Source organism: Lepus europaeus, chromosome 18 (assembly GCF_033115175.1).
Source record: "Lepus europaeus isolate LE1 chromosome 18, mLepTim1.pri, whole genome shotgun sequence".
NCBI classification, from domain to species: Eukaryota; Metazoa; Chordata; class Mammalia; order Lagomorpha; family Leporidae; genus Lepus; species Lepus europaeus.
In genome coordinates this window covers 17,997,935-18,021,003 of record NC_084844.1, presented here as the reverse complement: position 1 = coordinate 18,021,003, position 23,069 = coordinate 17,997,935, and the positions used below count along the sequence as shown (strand labels likewise).

Genomic DNA, 23,069 nt, shown 5'->3' with positions numbered 1-23,069 from the left:
CAACTCTGCATTTCAAACAAATAGATAATTATTTTTTTGAGAATGCTCAGGAAGGGAAGAACCATTAGAAATGCTGTGAAGGGTGTAGCTGGCCAGTGTCCCGGGCGATCTCTTCCCCCTCTGAGCTCTGGGCCATGGCCCTGGGGACATCGCTGCCAAAGACACAGCGATGCCAGACGAGACCCCCGCGGCAGCTCAACGGAGTTGCCAACAGCAGGACCTTGACACAAAAGGCAGTGCCCTGTGGGAGTCACAGACCAAGCGGCGTCTCCGAGGCGGCCCCTGCCATGTTCATGTTCAGTGATCGCAAGAGGCACCTGAGGCCCGGAACACAGCGCCTAGCAGGTGCTTGCTGGTGTCTTCGTGAGACAGGGGCTGCTGCCGAGAGAGTGATGTCTCCCCTGATAAACCCAGAAAGACCAGGGGGAACGGTGACTGGCAGGGGAGAGGCCCGTGACCCTAATCCCAGCCCGGTCATTACAGTAAGTTTTTTTTTTTTTTTTGACAGGCAGAGTGGATAGTGAGAGAGAGACAGAGAGAAAGGTCTTCCTTTTTGCCGTTGGTTCACCCTCTAATGGCCGCTGCGGCCAGCGTATCTCGCTGATCCGAAGCCAGGAGCCAGGTGCTTCTCCTGGTCTCCCATGCGGGTGCAGGGCCCAAGGACTTGGGCCATCCTCCATTGCCTTCCCGGGCCACAGCAGAGAGCTGGCCTGGAAGAGGGGCAACCGGGATAGAATCCAGCGCCCCAACCGGGACTAGAACCCAGTGTGCCGGCGCCACAAGGAGGAGGATTAGCCTGTTGAGCCACGGCGCCAGCCTACAATAAGTTTTTTAAAAAAGATTTCTGTATTTGAAAGGCAGTTACAGAAAGAGAGGGAAGGACAGAGAGGCCATCCATCCACTGGTTCGCTCCCCAGATGGTTGCAACAACTTGTCTGGGCCAGGTGAAGCCAGGGGCTTCATCACATCTCCCACATGGGTGAAGGGGCCCAGGGACTTGGGCCATCTTCCACTGCTTTACCAGGGTCATTAGCAGGGGACTGGATCAGAAGTGGAGCAGCCGGGACTTGAACTTGCACCCATAAGGGAAGCTGGCTTTACCCGCTGTGCCACAGCGCTGGCCTCTTGACCAGTTATTCTTTCATCTCTATTGTGTGATGAGAAAGAAATCTCCCCAGTGAGCACACCCCACGGGGGTGGGGGTGGGGTATGTCTCAGATGCACGACTTGGCTTCCTCATCCCAAAGACCACCCCACTTCCAGACTAAACTCCCGCGGAGCAGCCCTGCTGGGAGCCCCTGTTCCAGCCTCAGCCAGCCTCCATCTGTGGGGGGCACTGAGCCGTTCATTCCACCTGCGTTGCAGGCACCCAGTTCCAGGCTGGGGGCGCATGGTGCCGACAAAGGCAGATCCTCTGGGGGGTGGACAGGCAATCGACACCCGGGGCGCTGAGTGCTCCAAGCAGAAAAGGCAAGGGCACAGGGCAGACACCTGCGTCGGGGACAAGTGACAGCTAAGTCGGGACCTGTCCGAAGGCCTGGGTCAGACAGTGGCAGCGCAGCCATAAGCAGGGGGAGGTCCCAGGGTGAGAGTGTCCCAGGAACTGAAAGAAATTCCCACAATTGGGGCCCAGAGGAGAAAATGGAAGAAAAGAACTGGGAGATGCGTCGGGCACAGAGCTCCAGGTGCAGGAGGGCCTGGGGCTGGGCTGCCAGAGAGGGGAGCCGGGGCTGGGCTGTCAGAGAGGGGAGCCAGGGGCGGGCTGTCAGAGAGGGGAGCCAGGGGCGGGCTGCACTGAGTTGGCAATCCCAGGGTTTGCTCCCGGCGCTGGATGGTGGAGAGGAATTGGCTGGGGGAGCTGCGATTGTGCCGAGGAGGGGGTGTGCACCAGGGCTGCAGTGACTTGGGTGTTTCTGATAGAGAGAGATCTCCATCCACTGTCTCGTCCCCCAAATGCCTTCAACAGCCCGGGAGGCCAGGAATGGAAAACTCAATCCAGGTCTCTCACCTGGATGGCAGGGACCCAACCAGTCCCTTGGGCTGTCACCTCTTGTTCACAGAGCCTGCGTGGGCAGGAAGCTGGAGTTGGGAACAAAGCCGGGACTCACACTCAGACACCCTGTCGGCCAGCGGCTGACCCCTTGGGCTTTTGTGTTTTGTTATATTATTTGAAAGATAGAGTTACAGAGAGAGGTAGAGCCAGAGAGAGAGAGAGAGGTCTTCCATTCCACTGGTTCACTCCCAAATGACCACAATGGCCAGAGCTGAGCTGATCGAAGCCAGGAGCTTCTTCCTGGTCTCCCACGTGGATGCAGGGGCCCAAGGACTTGGGCCATCTTCCACTGCTTTCCCATGCCATAGCAGAGAGCTGGATCGGAAGAGGAGCAGCCGGGACACGAACCAGCGCCCATATGGGATGTCAGCGCTGCAGACTGGGGCTTTAACCCACTGCGCCACAGTGCCAGCCCGGCTTTTGTGTTTGTAAGGATGGGAAGGCCTTGGGTCCTGGGCAGTGGGAGTAGATACAGAAGAGAGTATTGGTGAGTGGCATGACTGTGTCCTAGCGAGGTAGAGGTGCTGAGGTTCAAGGCTGGGGGGGGCTTGGCCTGGGGGAGGCACCCAAGAGCAGTGGTAGGAATGCAAATTGAAGGGGGAGCGCGCACAGGCTTCTCAGGCTGGAGGGGAGCAGAGGTCTGGGGGGAGCGAGACCTCTGACGAGAAACGGGAGGTGGGGTTCCATGGTGGGGAATGGGGAGCACCCTGGCTATGTCCTGCATCAGCCCGAGCCACCCCAGAGTCTCCCTCCCCGAGGAGAGCAGTACTGCCCAGCCAGGCTCCGGTCCTCCCCAGGAGTGGCCCTCGGCCAGGTGCCAGGGGCTCCTGGGACAGGCGCGCCGCGCCCTCTGCCGTGAGGGGGACGTCGTCTTTTCTGAGGCATCGAGGATCAGGCTCACCACGCGAGAAGCTGCCGGGGTCAGGCTGGAGGAGGGGCAGAGAGCGAGTGTATTTTTAAACCCAAGTGGGCACTAGAGCTGCCAGCGAGAAGCAGACGGCTCTTGGGAGAATGGAGATTGGCAGCCGCTCAGACACTCGTCAGGAAGCCTGCGGGCTGCCAAGCGGGCAGAAGTCCAGGTGCTGCAGGCCAGGGCTGGGGAGGGGGGCCCGGGGTGCAGCATTAGTGTTCGGGAGCCCAGGGAGGCAGCAGCGGGGGCTGGAGGACCGCTACCCCAGGCTGGCAGCCCCTGAGGCAGCGCAGAGCCAGTGTGGGTGATAGGTGCTCCTGTCCTCTCCCCAGGCCTGGGTCAGGCATGGCCTGGGTCTGTGGCTGGGCGGGCCACGTGAACAGCTTTCAGCAAGAGCCGGGCCAGCCAGGAGTCAGGAGCCCTTGCAGAAGGGACGCCTGTGAGCATTCTGGGGACCAGGTGGCTCTTGGTCCCAAGAGCTGACCTGGAATGCAGAGTGTGGCCAAGTGGAAGGCCATGGCAGCTCGTCCGTGCCTGCACAGCCCTGTCAGCCTCACGAGGGCTCAGCCAGCGGTGGGGGTGCCGACTTCTGCCCGGTGCAAGGCCACCAGGCTCCGGGTCAAGCGCTGGGGCCAGGTGTGGCCTCTGCGTTCTAGGAGCTTAGACCTGAAAGACGAGGCAGCAACTGTGCCCCCGGCACTGACCGGTGTGGGTTTCCTCCCCTTGCCTGCAGCACCCAAGGGCCCGAGGAGCTCAGGCAGGCCCGGCCCCTGGGTGTGGTGTGGAGGGAGAGCCCGGGCTGCTTCTCTCAGGCTCTGGCATTCAGGAGAGGTTGACAGTGCTCTTGGGGGACCCACACCGAGTTCCCGGGGGCTGGAGTCGCTTTCAGGACAGGCTGGATCCAGGACTCACTCGGTTATGTTGGAACACCCCGATCCTGCCCGCGCCATCCTGACTGGCCGCATGCATTCTAGAAAGGACTGCAAGCAGGTGCCCTGTGGTTTTCAGAAGGTGGTGGCCACTGTACTTGAGCCACATCTTTCCTGGGTCTCACTATTGCTACTTAGTAGCATCCACTACAGCCCCGTGCAGCTACTGGGCACTGGAAGCATGGCTGGGTGCTGGTCCAAAGCAGGGCTGCCTGCCCCTGGGCCCCTCTCTGCCAGGAGCCTCACTTCCTGCCTGCAGGGGCCCTGGTGCCACACCTCCGATAGGGAGCTGGGTGGGGGGTTGGCGGTGCTGGGAGCTCAGAAGGGAGAGATGGAAGGGTTGAGAGGGGCCGGGGGCGAGCTAAAAGCAGGGTTATGCAGCCCAGGACAGCAAGTCCAGGGCTAGCCTAGCTTCAGCTCATGACTGACAGGTTCCAGAATGTTTCTTGCTTCTCCACCTGCTCACTTGCCAGGGGAAGAGGCTGCCCCAGGAACCGGGAGTTCAGTGCCCGCCCCCGGTTTCCTCGGGGAACTGAGAAGCCGAGTGTGGTGGGGACCAGAATCCAAGCTGAGTGGGGCTGGGCTCGCTGGGGAGTGGGGCTCAGACCTCCGGTGGCCTGGTGATGCTATTTCTTGCTCCCTTATCTCCTCTGTTCTCCATTCCTTTCCTCCTGCCCCTCCCCCTTCCTCTTATCTCTCCCAGGACAATCAGGACACTAGGCCACATGGACCCTGCACTCCCCAGGGTCTCCCAGACTGAACACCTGCAGGCCACACCTCCTCCCCACAGGGGAAGAGCTCCGGTGGCCCATGCCTGCCCCAGCCCCTCCCCTCAGGTGCAGAAGGAGCAGATTCGGTCTGGGCCCTTCTGCGAAGTGGGCAGGGGCTGGGCCCTGAACGGGAAGCCACTGTCCGTCTGTCGCTGGAATGCTTTCCTGCTCACCTCGCCCCGACCCAGCTGAACCAGGGAGCGCCAGCGACTGTCAGGGAGCCGGGGAAGCGGAAGGACCCCACCTCTACCCAGGCCTCACCCTGAATGGGAAACTGCGGCCCAGCCCGGTGCTCCCTGTCCACACTCCGCACCCACTCTTCACTCCCGTCTCCGTCACCGGGGGCCAGGGAGGGGACCTGTGTTGCAGTATGGGGGGGGGGGGCAGTGGAAAGGAGAGACGCAAGCTGGGTGTGAGCTCCGTGGAAGCCCCAGATGTGATCTTTAATCGATGCTCCTGTCCCTGCCTCCCCCCGCCCCCGCCCCCAATGACGGATGTACAGGATGCTGGGGGGAGCCAGGCTGGGCCATGCAGCCTCCGCTCCTCCCCCGGCGCCGCCAGGGCCGGCTGACAGCCAGGAGCTGGCGGAGGGTGGGGCAGGCTGTCACAGGAAGTCTTGGGTTCCCTGACTCCCACCCCCACGTGCACAGACACGCCCACGTGCGCAGAAGTACCCCCACCTGTGCAGAGCTGTGGCGCCACATGCATGGCACCCTGTGTGCCCAAGTGTCCCACCAGAGGGCGGAGATTGGGGAAGATAGCAGCAGCGCAAAACCCGGCCCGGCCCCGGCCCTCGAGTGGGCAGTGCTAGGACCCGGCCGCAGCCTGATGCTGCCTGGCCCCAGGGGGAGGCGTTCAGAGAAAAGGGAAGCCATTTCCTCCAAGCCTCCTCCAGGCTGCCCCAGAGGCAGCTCCCTGGGGTCCTCTGTGGTGTGGGGCCCCCAGGGGAGGGGCTCGGCCCCCACCCTGCCCCTGCCGGCAGCTGTCAGGGTCAAGGGAGGGGCCTGAGGGAAGGAGTGGGCAGGACTGTTCATGGGAGTGTGGAGGGCTCTGGCCTGCCTGGTGGGCTTGGCTGGGGAGGGGGGCAACATCTGGACACTGCTTGGTCCTGGAATGGGTCTGACAGGGACTTGGGGACTTTTCTAGAAGCCTAGGATCACCCTGAGACCTGTATTTCCCACCTCCTCTTGTGCATCATTGGCAGAGCCCGTGCCCTGGGCACACCTGGCCGGCCCTGCCTGGAGATCCTCCTGCGGAAGACGGCCCAGCCTGGGACCTCCGGGCCACCGCAGGGGCCCTGAAACCCTGAGTCGGCCCCGGGCCATGGTCCTTGGGCTGTGTTTTCTAGATGGCAGGATGGGTATGGTCACTGTACCCATCGCCGGGGCCTTGGGCATGGGAGAGGCAGCTTTGGTCTGAGTCGGCGCTCACCCTTCTTCCACTTCGGCAGGGCTGGGCAGGGGCAGGTGGGGCTGCCCGGCCCCTGCCAGGGTCAGCACGGAGTCCAGGTGTGAGCGTGGCAGGCAGTGGGCACGTCTCAGTCTCTCCCGTAAGGGGCAAAGCATCCCCACCTCCGGCTGGGCCCCGCCCCCTCAGGCTTACATTCATCAGTTAAGATTCAGTTTTTTAAAAATGTGTAGGTCAGCCCCTTCCCCCAGGTCCCAGAGCGCTCTGACCCTGGTCCCAGCTGCCTGGATTTAAGGTGGGGCCACCCCAGGCCCCTGCTGGCACCCCGACCTGAGCTGCGGCAGTCTGTGTGGATGGAAGCTACATTCACAGAGGGGGTCGGGGTGCAAGACCAAAGCCGCATGAGGGGGAGGGGGCCCTGCACCCTGCTGGTGCCGAGAGAGGGCCACAGCCCCCAGGGCCCCCGTGGAGCCAGGAGGTGAGGGGCGGGAGCTGGAAGACATTTGCATGGTGCTTCCCTCCGCGGCTTGGTGGGGGCAGCCTCGTGGTTCAGGCCAAGACGGCGGGTGCCAGGCTTGGAGGGAGGGGTGGCACTTAGGCCCCTCCAGACCTGGAATGGAGAGGGGGCATCAGGGGAGAGGGGCGGGGCCCAAGGGAAGAGCCCTCCAGGTGGGAAGTCACAGGCTGGCCAGGGAGGGCTCTGGCGAGGGTCAGACAGCGGTGACATGGAAGACAAAACAGATGGGACGCAGAGGGAGGCTCCCTGGCGGGACGGGGCTGCGGGGCCCACCTCCGGGGTCCGCCTGGCCGGAGGAAGGGCAGCAGCAGAGAGGAGGGGGCAGGAGGAAGGGCGGGCAGAGGACTAGGTCTTCCCGGAGCTGCTCTCCCCCCTTGCCGGGACACTCTGACAGCAGGGCTGGGGGAATCGGCCCAGCTCCCCATCCACAGAACGCAAGGTGGTGACGATGAGATGGAGACAAGGACAGCGGGAGGGATGACGTGGCCGGCGTCACACTGCCCCCTGCTGGGTCGGGTCATACCTTCCTCGGCGGATGTTTCTGTAGGAGCCAAGGAGAAGGCAAGTGGGGAGAGAGAGAGAGAGGAGGGAGCCGTCTGACCTTGGCCTTCTCAAGGAGGGCCTCCAGCTCCCAGAGAAGGGCTGGGATCCCCCCGCCTGGATACTAACGCCCAGGCCAGAGAGCAGTGCCAGGGGACCTGCCAAGAATGGCCCGGGGTTTGCGTCTTGGCTCTGCCACTCATTCACCCTGTGACTCTGGGCCTCAGGTTCCTCCTTTGCACGTGGAGGGGGTTGGGTGAGCTCAAAGGGCTCAAACTTAGCTGCCCAGGGAGCACTGAGAGCTGGCCGGGGACTAGGGACAGGGGGACACACACCTGACGTGGGCAGTCCCTGCACATTCCACCCTGGCCAGCCAAGCTACACTCAAGCTCCAGGACCCAGTCTTCCCATTTTTCAAGAGAAACCAGAAATCAGGATTGTCAGTGTAAATCCCCTGGTTTTTAAATGTGAGCAACTAGGCTGGTGCCATGGCTCACTAGGCTAATCCTCTGCCTGTGGCGCCAGCACCCCGGGTTCTAGTCCCGGTCGGGGCGCCGGATTCTGTCCTGGTTGCCCCTCTTCCAGGCCAGCTCTCTGCTGTGGCCCAGGAATGCAGTGGAGGATGGCCCAAGTGCTTGGGCCCTGCACCCAAATGGGAGACCAGGATAAGTGCCTGGCTCCTGGCTTCGGATCAGCGCGGTGTGCCAGCCGCAGCAGCCACTGGAGGGTGAACCAATGGCAAAAGGAAGACCTTTCTCTCTGTCTCTCTCTCACTGTCCACTCTGCCTGTCAAAAATAAATAAATAAATAAATGTGAGCAACTAACTGTTGAGCAACAAGACACCCGGGAGGCCAGAGGTTGAGCCTCTGCCTACAGCACTGGGATCTCATGGCTGCCGGTTCAAGTCCTGGCTGCTCCACTTCTGATCCAGCTCTCTGCTATGGCCTAGGAAAGCAGTAGAAGATGGCCCAAGTCCTTGGGCCCCTGCACCCCCATGGGAGACCTGGAGGAAGCTCCTGGCTCCTGACTTTGGATCGGCCCAGCTCCAGCCATTGTAGCCTTTTAGGGAGTGAACCAACAGATGGAAGACCTCGCTCTCTCCCTCTTTCTGTCTGTAACTCTGTCTCTCAAATAAATAAATAAATCTTTTTTAAAATAAAAAATAAAGCAAGAGGCCCTGCAGCTGGCTTGGCTCCATGATGTATGTGCTCCATCTCAGCTAAGCTCTCAGGAACACTCAGCTCCGACAGGCTGGGGTTCTGACCCCCTACGGATGCCAGGGGACCCGAGAAGAGTGCCAATCTCTTACTTAAATCCCCAGCCCGTGCCGCCCAGGACGATGGCTGCGACCAGGACAGCCCCCGCGATGGAGCCAATGATGATGTTGGTGCCGCTGGGACCTGGGAGGAGGCGGGACTCAGTTTTCAGGTAGAGAATGAGGACACAGCCCCCCCCCCCCCCCCCGCCAGCGCCAGCCTCACCCTTATATCTCTCTGTCTCTCCGGTGGGCGGGGAGGTGGGCAGGGGGTTGTGGATGCTGCAGTCTTTGCCTGTCCAGTCGGGCTGACAAATGCACTTCCCCTCATTGCTGCAGACCTGGGGGTGGGAAGGGACCGGCCGGGATGAGCAGGGGCCGCCCCCTCTCGTCAGCCTCTCCCACCACCCTGGGCCTCCAAGCACCCACCCCGTGGTGGGAGCAGATCCGGCGGTCCCCGCTGCCGGGGCAGGTGCTGAAGTTGAAGGCAGAGGCCGGCAGGCATCGGTGGTCCAGGCACAGCATGTTGGGTCCACAGGCTGTGCCGTCCTCCACGTAGCTCAGGTCTGAGCCATCGGCCAGCTGCACGTGGCCCCCCCTGGGGAGACGGCATAGCTGGTCTCAGCCCCTGCCCCTTAGCTCCCGGCATCCCTGCTGCCTCCCCTCCCCCAGCCACGTCCCAGCCAACGACACCTGCAGTCCAGCTCCTTGCCCTGGTGGTAGAAGGTGACACTGCTGATGTCACCTCCCAGGTCCCCCAGCCGAGGGGCTCCAGAGATGTTGACACAGAGGAGGAAGCCACAGAGCACGTCCCTGTCGGGGCACATGGAGACAGTGAGCCACCCCAAGCACAACTTCTGCCCCAGCCAATCTCTTCTCTGCCCCTGCCTGCCCCCAGGGCTGCTCCCGGGGCCGCCCTGGACGCCAGAGCTGGGGAGGCCCAGCAGTGGCCTGGCTACTCACTGCTTGTTGCACTGGACCCAGCCTGACCCCTTGCGCCCACAGTTCCCACGCTCCGTCCCCTCCACGTTCAGCTTCTCGTAGCAGAAGCGATCGGCAGCCGCTGCGGGACGATGGTGCAGGACGTCAGCCCTACCGGCCCAGGGCCTGACCCCTGCCGGCCGGCTTCCACAGATCCAGGGGAGCCACACGTTCAGCCCGAATCCGCCCTGCCAGCCTCTCTCCTGGGTGCCCCAGAGTCCCCTTAGCCACCCCTAGCCAGACTCACCGTGGCCCCAGAGGGCTTGGCACTGCCTGTCCCGGGTTTTGCAGCGGCCTCCATAGCAGCGGCCCTGAGGGACAAGGGACAGAGAAGCTGAAGGGTCAGAGGGGGGCAAGAGAACGGGCTGGGTGCCCGGGGGAGGAGCCCCCTGTCGTACCTGTTCATGGTCGCAGAAGTGACCGTCCAGCTTGTGAAGGTTAGGGGGACACTGTAGGGAGAGGGTGGAACTGAGCACGGCCGCCCGAGAGCTGAGGGGCAGGGGCCCGTGCTGGGGGAGAAGTGCAGGGGTGCCAAAGACCCCCAGGTCCGGGCTTAGGCTGCGGGGGTCTCACGCCCCTTCACAGTGCGTTCGTCTGGCTCTGAGCCCAGGCTACATGGGTTTGCAAGTTCCCATAGCTACTCCAGCCTCCCTCGTTCCCTGCACTTACCTCGCAGGGCTGGAGCCCTAAATGCCTAGCACATAATTAGGACTTAATAGATGTTAACGCACATTATTACCCACTCAGCTCCCTGGCACACACGGGCGCTGGGAATACCCGCCAGACTATAAACACCGGGGTGATGACTGAAGGAACAAAGCCAGGAGCCAGGAAGGACCCCTTTCCCGGACGAGGAGGCTGAGCTCGGGAGCCGCGAGCCACACCCGCTACCGAGCGGAAGCGCGGAGAGAGGGGGGCAGCCCGGCGGAGCCAGACCGACGCCGGGCCGCGCGGACCTGGCTGGAGTCCCCGGTGCAGGTCTCCGCGATGTCGCATTCGTTCACGGCCTCCCGGCAGGACACGCCTCGCGGCTCGTACTAGGGGAAGGAGGCGTGGCCGGGCTCAGGTAGGTTAGAGACGCACCCCGCCGGGCGCCGCCGCCAGCGCCTCGGCCCCGCCCCTCCGGCCCCGCCCCCCGCCCCCATTGGCGCGTTCCTCGCGCCGGGCCCCGCCCCCGCGGCGCGCCCCGCCCCCCGGCGGTCCGCCTCACCTTGCAGCGGCGGCAGCAGAGCCCGTCGCTGCACATGGCGTCGTGAGTCAAGGTGCACTTCTTGCAGCAGTTGCCCCCGGCACGGCTGCACTCCTGAGGAATGTGGGAGGCAGGGCAGGGAGGCGAACGAGCCCGCGTCCTCTCCACTCGGGCCCTTCCCCGCGCCCACGCCAGGTCCCCACCCGGGGCCCGCCCCGGCCGCTCACCTGCACCGAGCCGCAGTCGCACTCCTCCCCCGCCTCCACGAAGCCGTTTCCGCACTCCGGGGGGTCCAGGAGCTGGACCGGGACGGAGGGTCGGGAGTCTGGCGGGGACCCGGCCGCGGCAGCCCCCTCCCCGCGTCCCCCGCCCGGGGCTGCTACCTTGAGGGGCTTGTTGAAGAGGCAGCTCCCGCCGCCCTCCTGCAGGAACTGGTTGTACTCGTCGATACTGCAGCGCGAGAACTTGCGGGGCAGGTAGAACCTGGGCACAGGCCAGCGCCCGTCCCGCCGGGGTCTCTGCTCCAGCCCACCCTCTGCTGCCCCGGGGCTGCGCGACAGTCCTCCCGCCTGCCCATCACGAAGTGGCCGGAGGGCGGCGCTCGCGCCCCCAGCTGCCCAGTGCTGGAGCGCTCGGGCGGCAAGGTGCTTCCCAGCGAGGCGTGGGCGACACCCAGCGGCGACCTTGCGCACTGCAGTCGGGCCGAGTGGTGTTTGCAGACCACGGGGCCGCTCGGATCCGGAATGGCCCCAGTACGGCTCCATCTCGGACTCCCCCGGCCCAAGACCCTTTCATAGTGTGTCCCCAGGAACTCACCCAGTGTCCTCCATGATGCAGCCCAGCCAGATGTCCGGACACTTGCAGTCCCCTGGGAGTGAGCCAGGTGGCTATGAGGGAGGGTCCAGGACCACCCCCTTCCCACTCACACCCTCTTCACACCCTCTGCCCTGGAGGCGTCTGGGCGGGTTGTGCGGGGGGGGGGGGGGCTCCCGAAAGTTGACACCTGCTGAACTCCTGTGTTTGTTCCACATCATGCCCAGGTTCTGCCCCAGCGTCTGGGCCAGGGTCACAGCCATGGCTCCCATGTTGCCATACTGGGGAGGGAAGGTGGGACACAGAGATGTCTACCTCCTCTTAACAGGAGCTTCCTGCCCCTGAAGCCCGGCACCCCAGACCCAGGCCCAGCGGGGCCCCTGAGCTGCTCACCTCATTCACACCCCCACCCCTGGACAGGGAGCAGATGCCGCCCACGTAGGCCGCTCCGCTGCTGGTGCTGTGGAAAGTCCTGCCCCTAGAAGGGACAGCGCTGTGAGGGGAGCCCCGCCCCCAGCCCTGCTGGCTCCCAAGCGTCCAGCCCAGGTGGCCTTGGCTCTCCTTGGGAGCCCTCTTAGGTGCTCTCTGGCTGCAGGCCCTTGTAGGAGACACTTTCCTGTCCCAGGCATTGGGCCCCTGAGGAAGGGGCGCTGGGACAGTGCGGGAGGAGGGGGAGGGGCTGAGACCACCGGCACTGAGGCGGAGGCGGAGGCGGAGGGAAGGTGGCCCGGGGCAGGCAAGTGTGGCCGTGGCACGGGGACTCACGAGAACAGGTGGGTGGCGTCACTCGGCTCCGGCAGACCCTCCCGCCGGTAGACCATGAGCCGGGCCAGGGTCTCCAGGAGGTCGTCCTGCACCTGGATCTTGTCCCCATCGGCCCACGTTTCCATGGCGACCAGCACAATGCGAGTGTTGAGCTGCTCCTTGTACATCTGGGCCCAGGGGGGAGAAGATGGCGTGGCTGGAGGGTGGGAGTGGGTGTGGGCGCACAGGGCTGTCCCTCCAGGGAGCCGGGGTCAGGGGCTGACAGTGCCCCTCCCTGCTTTGTGGGGGGGATGGGGCTCTCACCACGTCTGCCAGGTTCACCACGGACTTGGCGAAGTTGCTGGTGAGGACCACCGACTGCCGCATCTGCTCGAACTGGGAGGGCGGGGGTGCAGGATGAGGCTCTTCCTGGCCCCCCCAGCCGCGTCCCCACTTCTCCCCCGTCCCCACTGTCCCCATCTGGCCTGGGAACTGACCAGCTGGTGGTCATTGATGACAATCAGCTCCACGTACTTGGTCTCGCTGTGCACCGTGGGGTGGCCCCGGCGGACCTGGGGAGCGGGTGGGCGCTTGGAATCAGTCCCCTCCGTGCCTGGCCTCCTGCGGCGGGGCAGGGGCTCCAGACGCCAGCCAAGGACAGTGCCCGCCCCCAGGGAGGACGGCTCCCTCCCTCCCCAGCCCGGAAGGGCAGGCAGCCTCAGCTTGCCCAGGGCAAGACGCCAGGGTTAGGGGAAGGCATGGGGGGGGGCTCCCCCCAGAGGCAGTTCCCGGCACCCAGGCCCACTGCTCTGTCTCCTCTGCCCAGCCATGGGTGCGGGGTCCTCCTGCTCTGGCCCTCCAGGTCTCTGCAGCCCGAGGTCTATGCGGGCCCCGTACCTGCCTTTTCCTTCTCAGCCTCGGCCGGTTTGGGGGAGCAGAGTGGACAGGAGCAGCAAACAGGCAACCTGTGGGGCAGGGCAGGTGAGGGCGGCACAGCAGGCCCCCGCCCCAGCCCCACTCTCCCTCCCTTACCTGGTCCCCTGCATCCGAGGGGGGCTGGGAGGAGAGGGGTCCGGTAAATGAGGTGGGGGAGGGGTCCCTGCAACGAGGGGGAGTTAATTCTTGGGGGGCCCTCCTGTGGGGGGACATCGCCAGCTCCCCCACCCGGTGACCCAGAAGTGGCCAGAGCTTTCATGTCAGATCTCATCTCCCGGACACTCAGATTCCGGGGTCAAGCCCTGGGGGCGCCCCGAGAGACAGGGGCAAAGGACACTGGAGCCCAGTGAGAGGTCACTTGGGGGACAGAGGGGACATTGGAGCTGGGGTCACAGAGGAGGGCAGGGTGGCTGAGGTTACTGAGGGAGGAGGGGGAGGCGGTGGCAGTGACCATGAGAAGGGACAGCGAGGAGCTGTGCAGGGCTCACCTGGGAGGCTCCCCAAGGCCCAGCCGTCTCCTGGGGCTCCACGATGTAGGTCAGGTTCCCGTCAGAGAAGACCCCACTGTGCAGAGAGAGGCTCACGTCCCCGCTGCCCCCGGCCGGGGCCAGACGCTGCCCCTGCCGCCCAGCCCTCCCCATACTCACTGCAGCCCCTGGCAGGTAGACAGGGCAGCGAAGGAGTGGGGGTTCCCCCGGAGCTTCCCCTGGTAGTAGCAGTGGTCTCCAGCGCCCTGGCAGAGCAGAACGGTGAACTGGACGGGCCCCCAGCCCTGGCTCAGAGGCTGCAGGTGCCCGTGGCCACAGTCCCAGGAACCCCTGGAACTCGAACCTTGTTCTACGTGGGTGGAGTTCCTAATGGCCTGTGCCCCCCTGGACAAGTTGCTAGCTCTCTCTGGGCCTCCTTCACCTCATCTACAAAACCAAGACGAGGGTGGGCTTTGTGCAGCCATTAAGAGACCCACACCACCCACGGGAGTGCCTGGGTTCAAGTCCCAGCTCAGCTCCCAGGTCCAGCTTCCCGCTACTGCTTGCGCTAGGAGGCTTCAGGTGATGGCCCAAGCAGCTGGCTCCCTGCCAGCCATGTGAGAGACCCAGATGGAGCTCCCGGCTCCTGGCTGCACCCTGGCCCAGCCTTGGCCACTGTGTTGTGGGCAGCAGACAGGAGGTCTCTGTCCTTTTCTTTCAAATGAATTTTTAAAAATTCTCCTGAAGACAAAGTGGGACCTCAGCTGTGGTTTTCAGCCACCTGCTGGGGCTGGTGGAGGATGGCAGAGGCCTTGGGAATGCAGGCATCTGCAGGGCACCTGCTCCCACGGCGACTGTCACCGCATTTAGCCCATGGCTGGTGTGGACGCACGCCCCACCGAACATAGCGCCTCACACCCTGCCTGTGTGGCCGAGGAAGTCCCAGCCGCAGGCAGCTCCTGGCCAGGCCCATGGGTCGCAGAGGGGGGGCCCGGCAGCACCCCCTCCCCCAACACTGCCTCCTGCAGAATTACTTGTGCTCCAGTTCCTGAACAGGCTTGGGGGGGCAGGCTATTTATAGATCCCCATTCATCTTCCTTCAGTCTACAGGGCCTCCAGGGCTGGGACCCTGGTGTCCCGGCAGCTGGGAATTCCCAGACTCTTGGCAGGGAGCAAGAGGGGGCAGCTCCTCAGCTGGGTGGGGGGTGGTTCCCCTGCCATGGCTGACAGGCAGCAGTGGGGGTCCCCTGTGCCTCCCTGCCAGGCCGGTGGGCTGGGAGCCAGACCCCACCACCATTGTGCAACCTGCTCACCCCCAACCATCAGAGACTCCAAAGCCGGGAGAGGAGAGCCAGGCCCATCCGGAGCAGAGCCCAGGGCCCACCCCCACCAGCCCCCCACCCCTCCCACAGCCGCTCACCGTGCTGCGCTGCGCGGTCCCCTCCCGGCTGAAGTGGCGCTCCACGTATTGCGAGGAGAGGAGGTGACTGGAACGGGGAGGGCAGGAGGAAGGAGGGATCGCTGGTGAGGCCACGGCAGGCTTGAGCCCTGCACCAGCTGGGGGGGGGCAGGTCCTCCCACCCCCGCCCCCCTTCCGCTCTGGCTCGAGGCCGCACTCACTGGTTCAGCTCCAGGTCCAGCGTGAAGTTTGAGTTGAAGGCCGGGATGACAAAACTCACCTGGGCGAGATGGACAGGCTGGGGAGAGGGCACAGGGGTCAGCTGGGCCAGGGCAGAGGACCCAGGACAGAGACGCCCAGCGCCGCAGCCGAGGCCTCACCGGGGCCAGGGGCTTGGCCCTCTCCCGGGGCAGCAGGGACGGAGCCCAGCCTGCCCGGAAGCGTCTTGGAGGCGGGGAGGCCCTAGTCCAGGCGCAAACGGGACGTGGTGCGCAGGGCTCCATGTCCGGAGGACGCCTGGCCTGTGCCCGGAGTGGATGGCCAGGCCGCAGGACCCCGGCTGCCATCTTGCTGGGGGAGCGGACTTGGCTTATCCACCCCCAAATCCATTGCCCTCCATCGTGCCCAAAGTGGCTCATCTTTAATATTTCAACCCGTGGTTAATTTTTAAACACGGAAGTTTTCCTGATAAATTTTTCAGAGGGGCCCATGCGTAGGGGCCAGGAGGCTCCAGGTTGCCATGGCAATGTACCAGCCCCCCCCCCCCCATGGCTGCCCTCCCAGGCCTGGGGGCACGCTATGGTGTGGAGGGGGGAGACATAGCGCCGCCCCTGACAGGAAGGACAGGAGAGTCTGGGGGAGGGTGGCTTCAGCTCCTAGAAAAGACCTGGAAGTTTCTTCCCACCCATCCCCCCTCCCCAGTCCACTGAAGACCGAGCCCAGACACCCAGATGAAGCCTGTCTGCAGTGGGGGCTGGGGGCTGTCCCCTGCCTGGCTTTCGCTGGTGGGGGGAGCAGGGAGGGAGGGGGCTCCTGCACAGCCCTTGCCTGGTGGGCTTCCTCCTCGGCCACTTCACCGTGACTGATTCACTAGGCAATGTGTACCCGGCGCTGTCTTATCACGGCAAGTCCTATCATCGACCCTGCAGGATCGGAGCTACTGCTATTCCCATCTGACAGGTCAGGAAACTGAGGCACACAGAGACCAACTCATCTGCCAAGGTCACACGGCTAAGAAATGGTGGTGCTGGGATTCGAACCTAGGGAACCTGTTGTCAAAGCCTTTCTCACCCCAAAGAGGAGGAGGTAAGATGGGTGTGGGCGCAGTGTCCATGGGAGGCCTAGGGGAGGGGCAAGGTGGGGCGGTGGCCGGAGGAGGCACCGACTTGCCCCATCCCACGCTGGCCAAGGCCCTCAGCTCCGTCCGGAGCCCCCAGAGAATCGAGCAGACCGCAGAGAGGAAGCCAAGGCCAAGGAGCCCCTGCTGCTTCTCCCCGGGCCTGGACCCTCTCTGCTCACCCCTCCCCCGGGCCTGGGCTGGCTCTGACCCCACCCCACACACACCGACCATTCCTGTCCTGTCTCCCTTCCTGAACTGGCACCAACTCTGTCTCCGCCCTCGACCCCTACCTGAACCACCTCTGCCCCCACCCCAGGACTGCTCGTGCTCCTGCTGTCCAGTGACAAGCCCCGAGCCCAGCCCCAACCCTGGCGGCCCTGATCCCACTCTCTCACGCGGTATAGCCTCGGCGATGACCCAGCAACCTCTCTGATTCTTGGAGATGTGGCCGGGTGCCAGGCTGGGAGGCTGGGCACTCATCCTGCGCCAGGGGGACTCCCGGGGGCACTGCAGACTCCCGTGCTCAGGAAGTGAGCAGGCCGACCCACCTGCCTCCCCTCCCCGTGCAGGCCAGGCTGGTGGGGCAGCAGTGTCCCCTGAAGCCTGCCGAGGCCTCAGCCAGAGCGCCACACCCGTGGTGGGACACAGCTCTGTCCCCTGTCAGACAGAAGAGCCAGCGCAAGGCCACCGTCATCCCTGGATCTGCGTCCCAGCTGCCCATGGAGGGGGCACGACAGTCCCAAGCCCTTCAGCCACGCTTTCCACTGGATTCCAAGCCAGGCTACTCTTCTTGCCTGCCCCTGCCTTGGCCCTGACCTCATCCCAGCATCCCTCGCTCCCGAGGGGTCCATAGTGCTGGTCTTGAAGTCACGCCAATTCCTCAACCACCCTTGCCTCTGAGCCCAGCTCAGGATGGCCAGGCTGTGACCCTGTGCCCTGCACTTGCCCTTGCTTCCTGGCCACTGGGCCCACGTGCTCCAGTTCGCTGGAGCTCAACCTGCTCAGGCCAACGGGCCCCAGGCCAAGGCTCAGAGACTTAGAGGTGGCTGGCCCAGGAACTTGGCTCAGGAGGTTCAAGGCCAGGTCTCACCCTCAGACTGGGGTTATGTCTGCCGTGATGTGCAGCCACCTGCCTGGCGGGGAGACTGCCCGCCATCCCCAAGGCTTGCACACTCCTGGGTGCCTGTTTAGGGGGACGGGGTTTCACCCTCTCTGTACCCCGTATCACACCCGACCACATGCAGGCAAGAGAGGAGGCCAAGGTTCTGCTGCAGTCTAGGATCACAAATACAGATGCCCAGGCTCTGCCCTGGGCCTGCAGAATCACAGCGTTGGGGGCGGGGGAGACTAACGATCTTGGCATTCCCGGGTGCTCCAGGAACTCCAGCATGCAGATCACTGCACCCCACAACCCCCAGCCACACTTCCACCTTGCCCCGCCTGCACCTGCCAGCCCGCGTGGGGAATGGCTCACTCCCCGGCGCCATCAAATGCGATCCTGACATATACAGTCTCCCCGACACAACCCCTCCAAGGGTGGCCGCCAGCCTTGCGCAGGGGCGGCACATGCTCGGCCTCAGTTTCCCCGTTGATGTTATCAGAAGTGCCAGCAGTAAGAGGCACAAATGAGGAGGGGAGGCAGCAGCGCCTGGAGGACCTGGATAAAAAAACCCCGGTCACTTCCTGTGACAGGGACCTGCTCTGTGTGCCCCACCTGGGTGAGGGGTCTCACCCAAGGACATCTTTCTGAAATCCCCCGCCCCCCACCGACCCTCCCAGAGACACCACCTCCTGGCCAGGGAGGTGGCAGATAGGGGAGGAGCCAGAGAGGCAGGTGTCCCACCTGGGAGGGTGTGGGGCTGGGAGACACCCACCCACCCACCAGCTGACTCCCCCGTGGCCCCCATGAATGCTCTATGAATCGGCAGGGCCATGGAGGCCCAGCAGCGAGAACAGGTGGACACATTTCCTCTGATGGGATTTGACCTACATTTTTGAGGACAGAGTCACCTCCTTACAGGGTCATCGGTCCCTCTGAGGCCAGATGCTGGGCATCTGGGCCCCTCCTGCCAGCCAGGAGGGGCGTTAGGGCGAGGCCAAGCCCCCAGGCCAGTGTCTGGCCAGGGAAGACTTGGCCCAGGACCCTGCCTAGCTAGCTCCTACCCTGAGCCCCACAGAAACCCCACAAGTAACCCCCCGCCGCAGGGTGGCGTAGGTGCCTGGCGGCCTCCCCGATGCAGGGACACTGGGGAAGCTGGACAGCTCCTCCCAGGAACCTCCTGGGCCCTGATCCTTTCCAAAGAGAAAGTGGCGCGGGGGCCATGACTTCGCACAGACCCCAGCACGGCCTTGGCTCTAGGGCATACCGGGCACCCTGCCCACCCCTGCCATGTCTCGGGGGCAGGGCACTGAGCCCTCCTCGACTGCCTCCCCCACCCCCACTGCAAGAAAACAGACCCAGAGGCTGCAGGCGGCCCCTCCCATAACTGCCCGTCTGGGCAGCGCCCTCAAGGCTTCCATCCAGCCACCGTGGCCCCTTCCCCAAGGTGGCTCAGGCGAGCCTGGGCCCTCTCGCCCCCAGCCCTGTTCACCTTGGTTCCCAGAGGGTCTGGCTTGCTCGGGACCAACAAAATGCACTCACAGCTTTGCGAGGCTAGAAAAAGGCGAACCCTCAGAGGCAGCATCAAGGGCCCATGGCTCATACCCAGTGGACTCTCCTCCTGCCCAGGCGCCCTTGTGCAGTGAACAACCAGCTCAACTGTACAGGGGCCCTGCTTGTCCTCTGGTCTCACCCATCAGCTGCAGGCTCCCTGTGGCCATCAGATTCTACGCCTCCTAAAGCTCCCCCCTCCTCCAGGCCTCGGCGCATCCACACTGCTTCCACACTGGACAGAAGTGAGGTGCTGAGAGCAGTGGCAGAGCGAGGGCACCGGGTCCCCCGTGGCTGCTGCTCTGGGTGTCAGTCTTGACCCTGACCCGGGGTAGCTGCTTCCCCTCTCCGTGCCTGCCTCCCCCCCCCCCCCATCTCTGGGGTGGGAATAACAACAGCCCCAGCTCCTGGTGTTGGGAAGAGGACAAAATAAATCAAGGCCAGGGGAGGTGGAAGAGGGACCGGTGCCTTGTCACTTCTCTGGCTCCCAGTTCCTTCCTGGTCACCTTCCTCCCCCCCACAGCCCCAGCCAAGCCAGTCAGCTCTCCCGAGACCCGAGCTTCCACCGCCCTGGTTTTGGGGCTCAGGGTGAAATGAGCAGCCCAAAGCCGGAGCAGGGGACACCCCCGGCCCTGCCAGCCAGCATGTGCCTCCCCGCCCCCCATCTCACCGGGGGGAAGCTCCTGCTCCAACACCTGCTCCACCCCAAGTTCTAAACCAGCACAGTAACCGAGGACAAGACCCAAGCAGTGCCAAGCGGGAGAGCGGGGTCTGCTGGGGCCCTCCCAGCCAGAGATGTCTCCCGCCGGGCTCCTGTGGTCGCGTCCTTGCCCTGGGAGGGCTTGGGGAAAGGCCCCTTGGAGGCGGCGCTGTGACTGCACTGCTGAAGGTCTAATTTACTCTGGGCATAACTTCCCGGGGCTCGCTTGGCTCCTCTGCACAATGGGCAGCGTCGCCGGCCTGGCGGAGCCGTGAGTCAAGAGCTGACACGTGCATGTAGCTCAGCACAACGCCGGGCCCAGAGAGGTCCACAGGCTCGGCCCCCTCCTTACCACTGGGGCACAGCCTCCACCTGGGGGAAACCGAGGCCCAGGTCTGGGAGGGCCCTGAGCAAGATCCCTGGGGAGGCTTCTGTGAGGTTTCTGCGAAGTTTCAACCCTGAGGGACCCCCCCTGGAGCTGCCCGCTGTCCCGCAGGTCCACAGGCTGCCTGCTGCAGCTCTCCGCGCAGGCGCACTTGCTGCGCCCCCCCCCCCCCAGCCAGCAGGACAGCACCCAGGACCCGCAGCCCACCCCAATCTTGCCACCCAGCCAAGGTACTTCCTCCCCCCGGCTGCTATACTCCACCCTCTCTTCAGAAAGGACGAGGCTGGAGGAGCAAGCCCCCCACGGGAGCCCCCCACCTGCCAGCTCTGCCTGGCCCCGTGTTCTCCCTTGCCTCTGCCCCTGCCCCAACCCCATGTTGGTACCCCTCTCCCCCCACCTGCCCAGACCCCATGGTGGCACCCCTCTCCCTCCACCTGCCCCTGACCCCATGGTGGCACCCCTCTCCCTCCACCTGCCCCTGACCCCATGGTGGCACCCCTCTCCCTCCACCTGCCCCCGACCCCATGGTGGCACCCCTCTCCCCCACCTGCCCCCGACCCCATGGTGGCACCCCCCTCCCCCCACCTGCCCCTGACCCCATGGTGGCACCCCCCTCCCCCCACCTGCCCCCGACCCCATGGTGGCACCCCTTTCCCCCCACCTTCCCAGACCCCATGGTGGCACCCCTCTCCCTCCACCTGCCCCTGACCCCATGGTGGCACCCCTCTCCCTCCACCTGCCCCGACCCCATGGTGGCACCTCCTCCCCCCACCTGCCCAGACCCCATGGTGGCACCCCCTCCCCCCACCTGCACATCTTGTAAAGCAGGAGCCAGGGCCCCAGGATCAGGCAGGGTCAGGGACACCCGCCAAGGCAGCCTGCGAGGCACAGGTCACAGGCAGCCGCGCCAGGTGCCAAATGGCAGCCTTGGCTCTGGGACCATCCCTGCTCCCTGGGCAGGCGCAGGAGCTGGCTTCCACCCCACCCCCAGGCTGCCATTAACCCTCCGGCCCCCTCCCCTCCCAGAGTGATGGGCCATCTATTATGCATGCTCCCTTCCATCTCCGGGTTCCCGGCCCCCTGCGCCACCCCGCATCCCCCTCCCCCTTAAGGGCTTTTAACCAGGAGCGTCAGGCAGGGCTGCCAGTCCGACAGATGTCTGTAACGTTAGCCTCCGTTTCCCTCCTTCCTCCCTCGACTCCCACCACTCCCAGCTGCCAGAACTCCCCAGCTTGAGCGGCACCCTCCTCTCCGACGCCTCCCCTCCTGCCAGGCCTCCGCCGCCCAGCCCTCGGCTGCCCCGTTGGCCTGGCGAACTTTCAGCTTCCAGCTCCTGGAGAGCCAAGGCGTGCTGAATGAATATTCCATCTGGGTGATTATTATTCACATGATATTAATTAATTATTAATTGCAATTAATCTCCTTCATTCCTCACTTTCCTCTGGGAGCAGGAGGGGCCCAGCAGTTGAAAGGGACTGGGGTGGTTAGAGGTGACATTTGTGGGTGAGCCTCAAACCGCTTTCCAAGGCCTGGCTGTCAGTGCACTGTGGGAAACTGAGGCAGGCGTGAGCACTGAGCTGTTTCAGGAAAGCCCACTGAGGGTGGCTTTGGCCTGAACCTGGGAGCCCCAGCCCCTGCCCTCCACTGCCCTGCCCATGCCCCCTTTAAATGGAATCACTAACTTTGGCAGGAGGCAGCGTCCCAAAGCGGGACTACAACCTTGTCATCCCAGGGTCCCTGAGTGCTGAGCTCCCGCCATGGGGGGCGGGGAGAGGGCCTGGAGCAGGGCAGCCAGTGCCCCCACCACCAGCGGCCTCAGCACCCACTTGGCAGCCCATCGGACAGCCAGGAAATCTGCCCTTGGCCTCACCACCCAGCCCCACTCACCGGGCCCCCGGGCGGCTCCTGGCGGACCCTGGTGTCCAGCTGCTGCTTCCGAATCTCTCCCCCAGAGCTCTGGCCCACCAGGCGGCTGGGCTCTGTGACCTCAGGGGCTTCTGGGCCTCCTACCTGGGGTGAGACCCCCCAGCGCAGCGCTCCGGCAGGACCCCGGACCCCAAGACCTGAGGAGACAAGGCTATGGCAGCGAACAGATGCCCACCGCAGGGCAGGGGCGCGGGGCCAGCCAGCCCCCACCCCAGCGTGGCCCTTGCAGCCCCTGCTGGAGCCAGGTGGGAGGATCTGGCTGCCCCGCGGAGGGGGAGCCTCGCGGGAAGGGGTCGGAGCTTCCTCCTACCCGGCGGTCACGACTGCCCCCCCCCCCCCGCCCAGCCAGCAGAGACCCGCAGAGAGGCTGGCGGAGGCAGGGGACAGGGGACGGCCGCGGCGGGACGGCCAGATGGGGACAGGTGGGTGGCCGCACCTTCCCTCCGCTCGCGCTCCCCCCACCCCGCGCCCGGGACCGCCTGCCACCCCGGGGGCACTGCGGGCAAACGCGACTGCAGCAGAGGCGCCGCAACCCGGGGCGGGGGCGGGGAGGGGCGCCGGGCCGGACCGGGCCGCGGGGGGCACTCACCGGGCGCGGGGAGCAGCGGTAGCAGCAGCGGCAGCGCCGCGAACGCCCAGCGCCGCAGCCGCCTCATGGCTCGCTCATCCCCCGGCTGCGGCTGCGGGCGGGCGGCGCGGCGGGCGGAGGCCGGGGGCGGGGAGGCGCCGGCTGCTGTGCCGGGGCGGGGGCGCCGCGGCCGGGCCGGGGGCGGCGGGGCGGGCGGCGGGCTCAGCGCGCTCGGGCCGCGGCCATCCCGCGGGGCGGCGGGGCCGGGTTAAGAGCGGAGCGCCGAGCACGTGAGCCCAGGGCCCGCCCCCGCCCCCCGCCCCCGGGCCCGCGGGCCCCCCCAGCCCCGCAGGGCGGCCGCCGCGACGGGAGGACAAAAGAGGCGCCGCCCCGGGGGGCCCCCTTGCTCGCGCCTGCCCGGGCCCCCGGAGCAGGTGCACGGCCCGGCGCACCCCTCATCTCTGGTGATCTGCACCGGGAGGCAGCAGAGTATGGAGACCCCCAGGCTTGACCCAGCCTCGGCCTGCCTGTGGGGACCAGTGCAGGGTGCGGCGCCTGGGCCCGGTGTGTCCCTCCGGCATCGTGGCGCC

The 23,069-nt window shown here is 65.1% G+C and overlaps 1 protein-coding gene across 2 annotated transcripts; it reads right to left on the bottom strand.

Moving 5' to 3' along the window:
• Positions 1-6,818: 6,818 nt before the first annotated feature.
• On the bottom strand, positions 6,819-22,567 carry ADAM11 (ADAM metallopeptidase domain 11). 2 transcript variants are annotated; one of them, XM_062215615.1, is made up of 26 exons: positions 22,501-22,567; positions 21,873-22,048; positions 15,133-15,209; positions 14,933-14,999; positions 13,693-13,778; positions 13,534-13,609; positions 13,142-13,208; positions 13,007-13,074; positions 12,607-12,681; positions 12,434-12,505; positions 12,131-12,297; positions 11,759-11,843; positions 11,556-11,646; positions 11,369-11,420; positions 10,936-11,035; positions 10,780-10,851; positions 10,574-10,666; positions 10,320-10,400; positions 9,762-9,812; positions 9,611-9,674; positions 9,346-9,445; positions 9,076-9,195; positions 8,812-8,980; positions 8,609-8,723; positions 8,437-8,527; positions 6,819-7,127 (listed from the first exon to the last, which is right to left on the bottom strand). In XM_062215615.1, the coding sequence occupies exons 1-26, from the start codon at positions 22,565-22,567 to the stop codon at positions 7,079-7,081; spliced, it is 2,331 nt and encodes a 776-aa protein (XP_062071599.1). In that variant the 3' UTR covers positions 6,819-7,078. The 2 variants fall into 2 exon arrangements, with proteins under 2 accessions (XP_062071599.1, XP_062071600.1); XM_062215616.1 differs by lacking the exons at positions 13,534-13,609; positions 13,693-13,778; positions 14,933-14,999; ... (1 more) ...; positions 21,873-22,048; positions 22,501-22,567 and having other exon boundaries at positions 13,011-13,074; positions 13,142-13,155.
• Positions 22,568-23,069: the final 502 nt, after the last annotated feature.

Excerpts from the sequence above, each read along its gene's own strand:
- ADAM11 (XM_062215615.1), bottom strand. The coding sequence starts at position 22,567 with ATGAGGCGGCTGCGGCGCTGGGCGTTCGCGGCGCTGCCGCTGCTGCTA. Across the intron at positions 22,049-22,500 it reads ACCGCTGCTCCCCGCGCCCG|GTCTTGGGGTCCGGGGTCCT; the intron begins GTGAGTGCCCCC and ends TTGTCTCCTCAG. Across the intron at positions 7,128-8,436 it reads GGCACGGGCTGGGGATTTAA|AAACATCCGCCGAGGAAGGT; the intron begins GTAAGAGATTGG and ends TGGCTCCTACAG.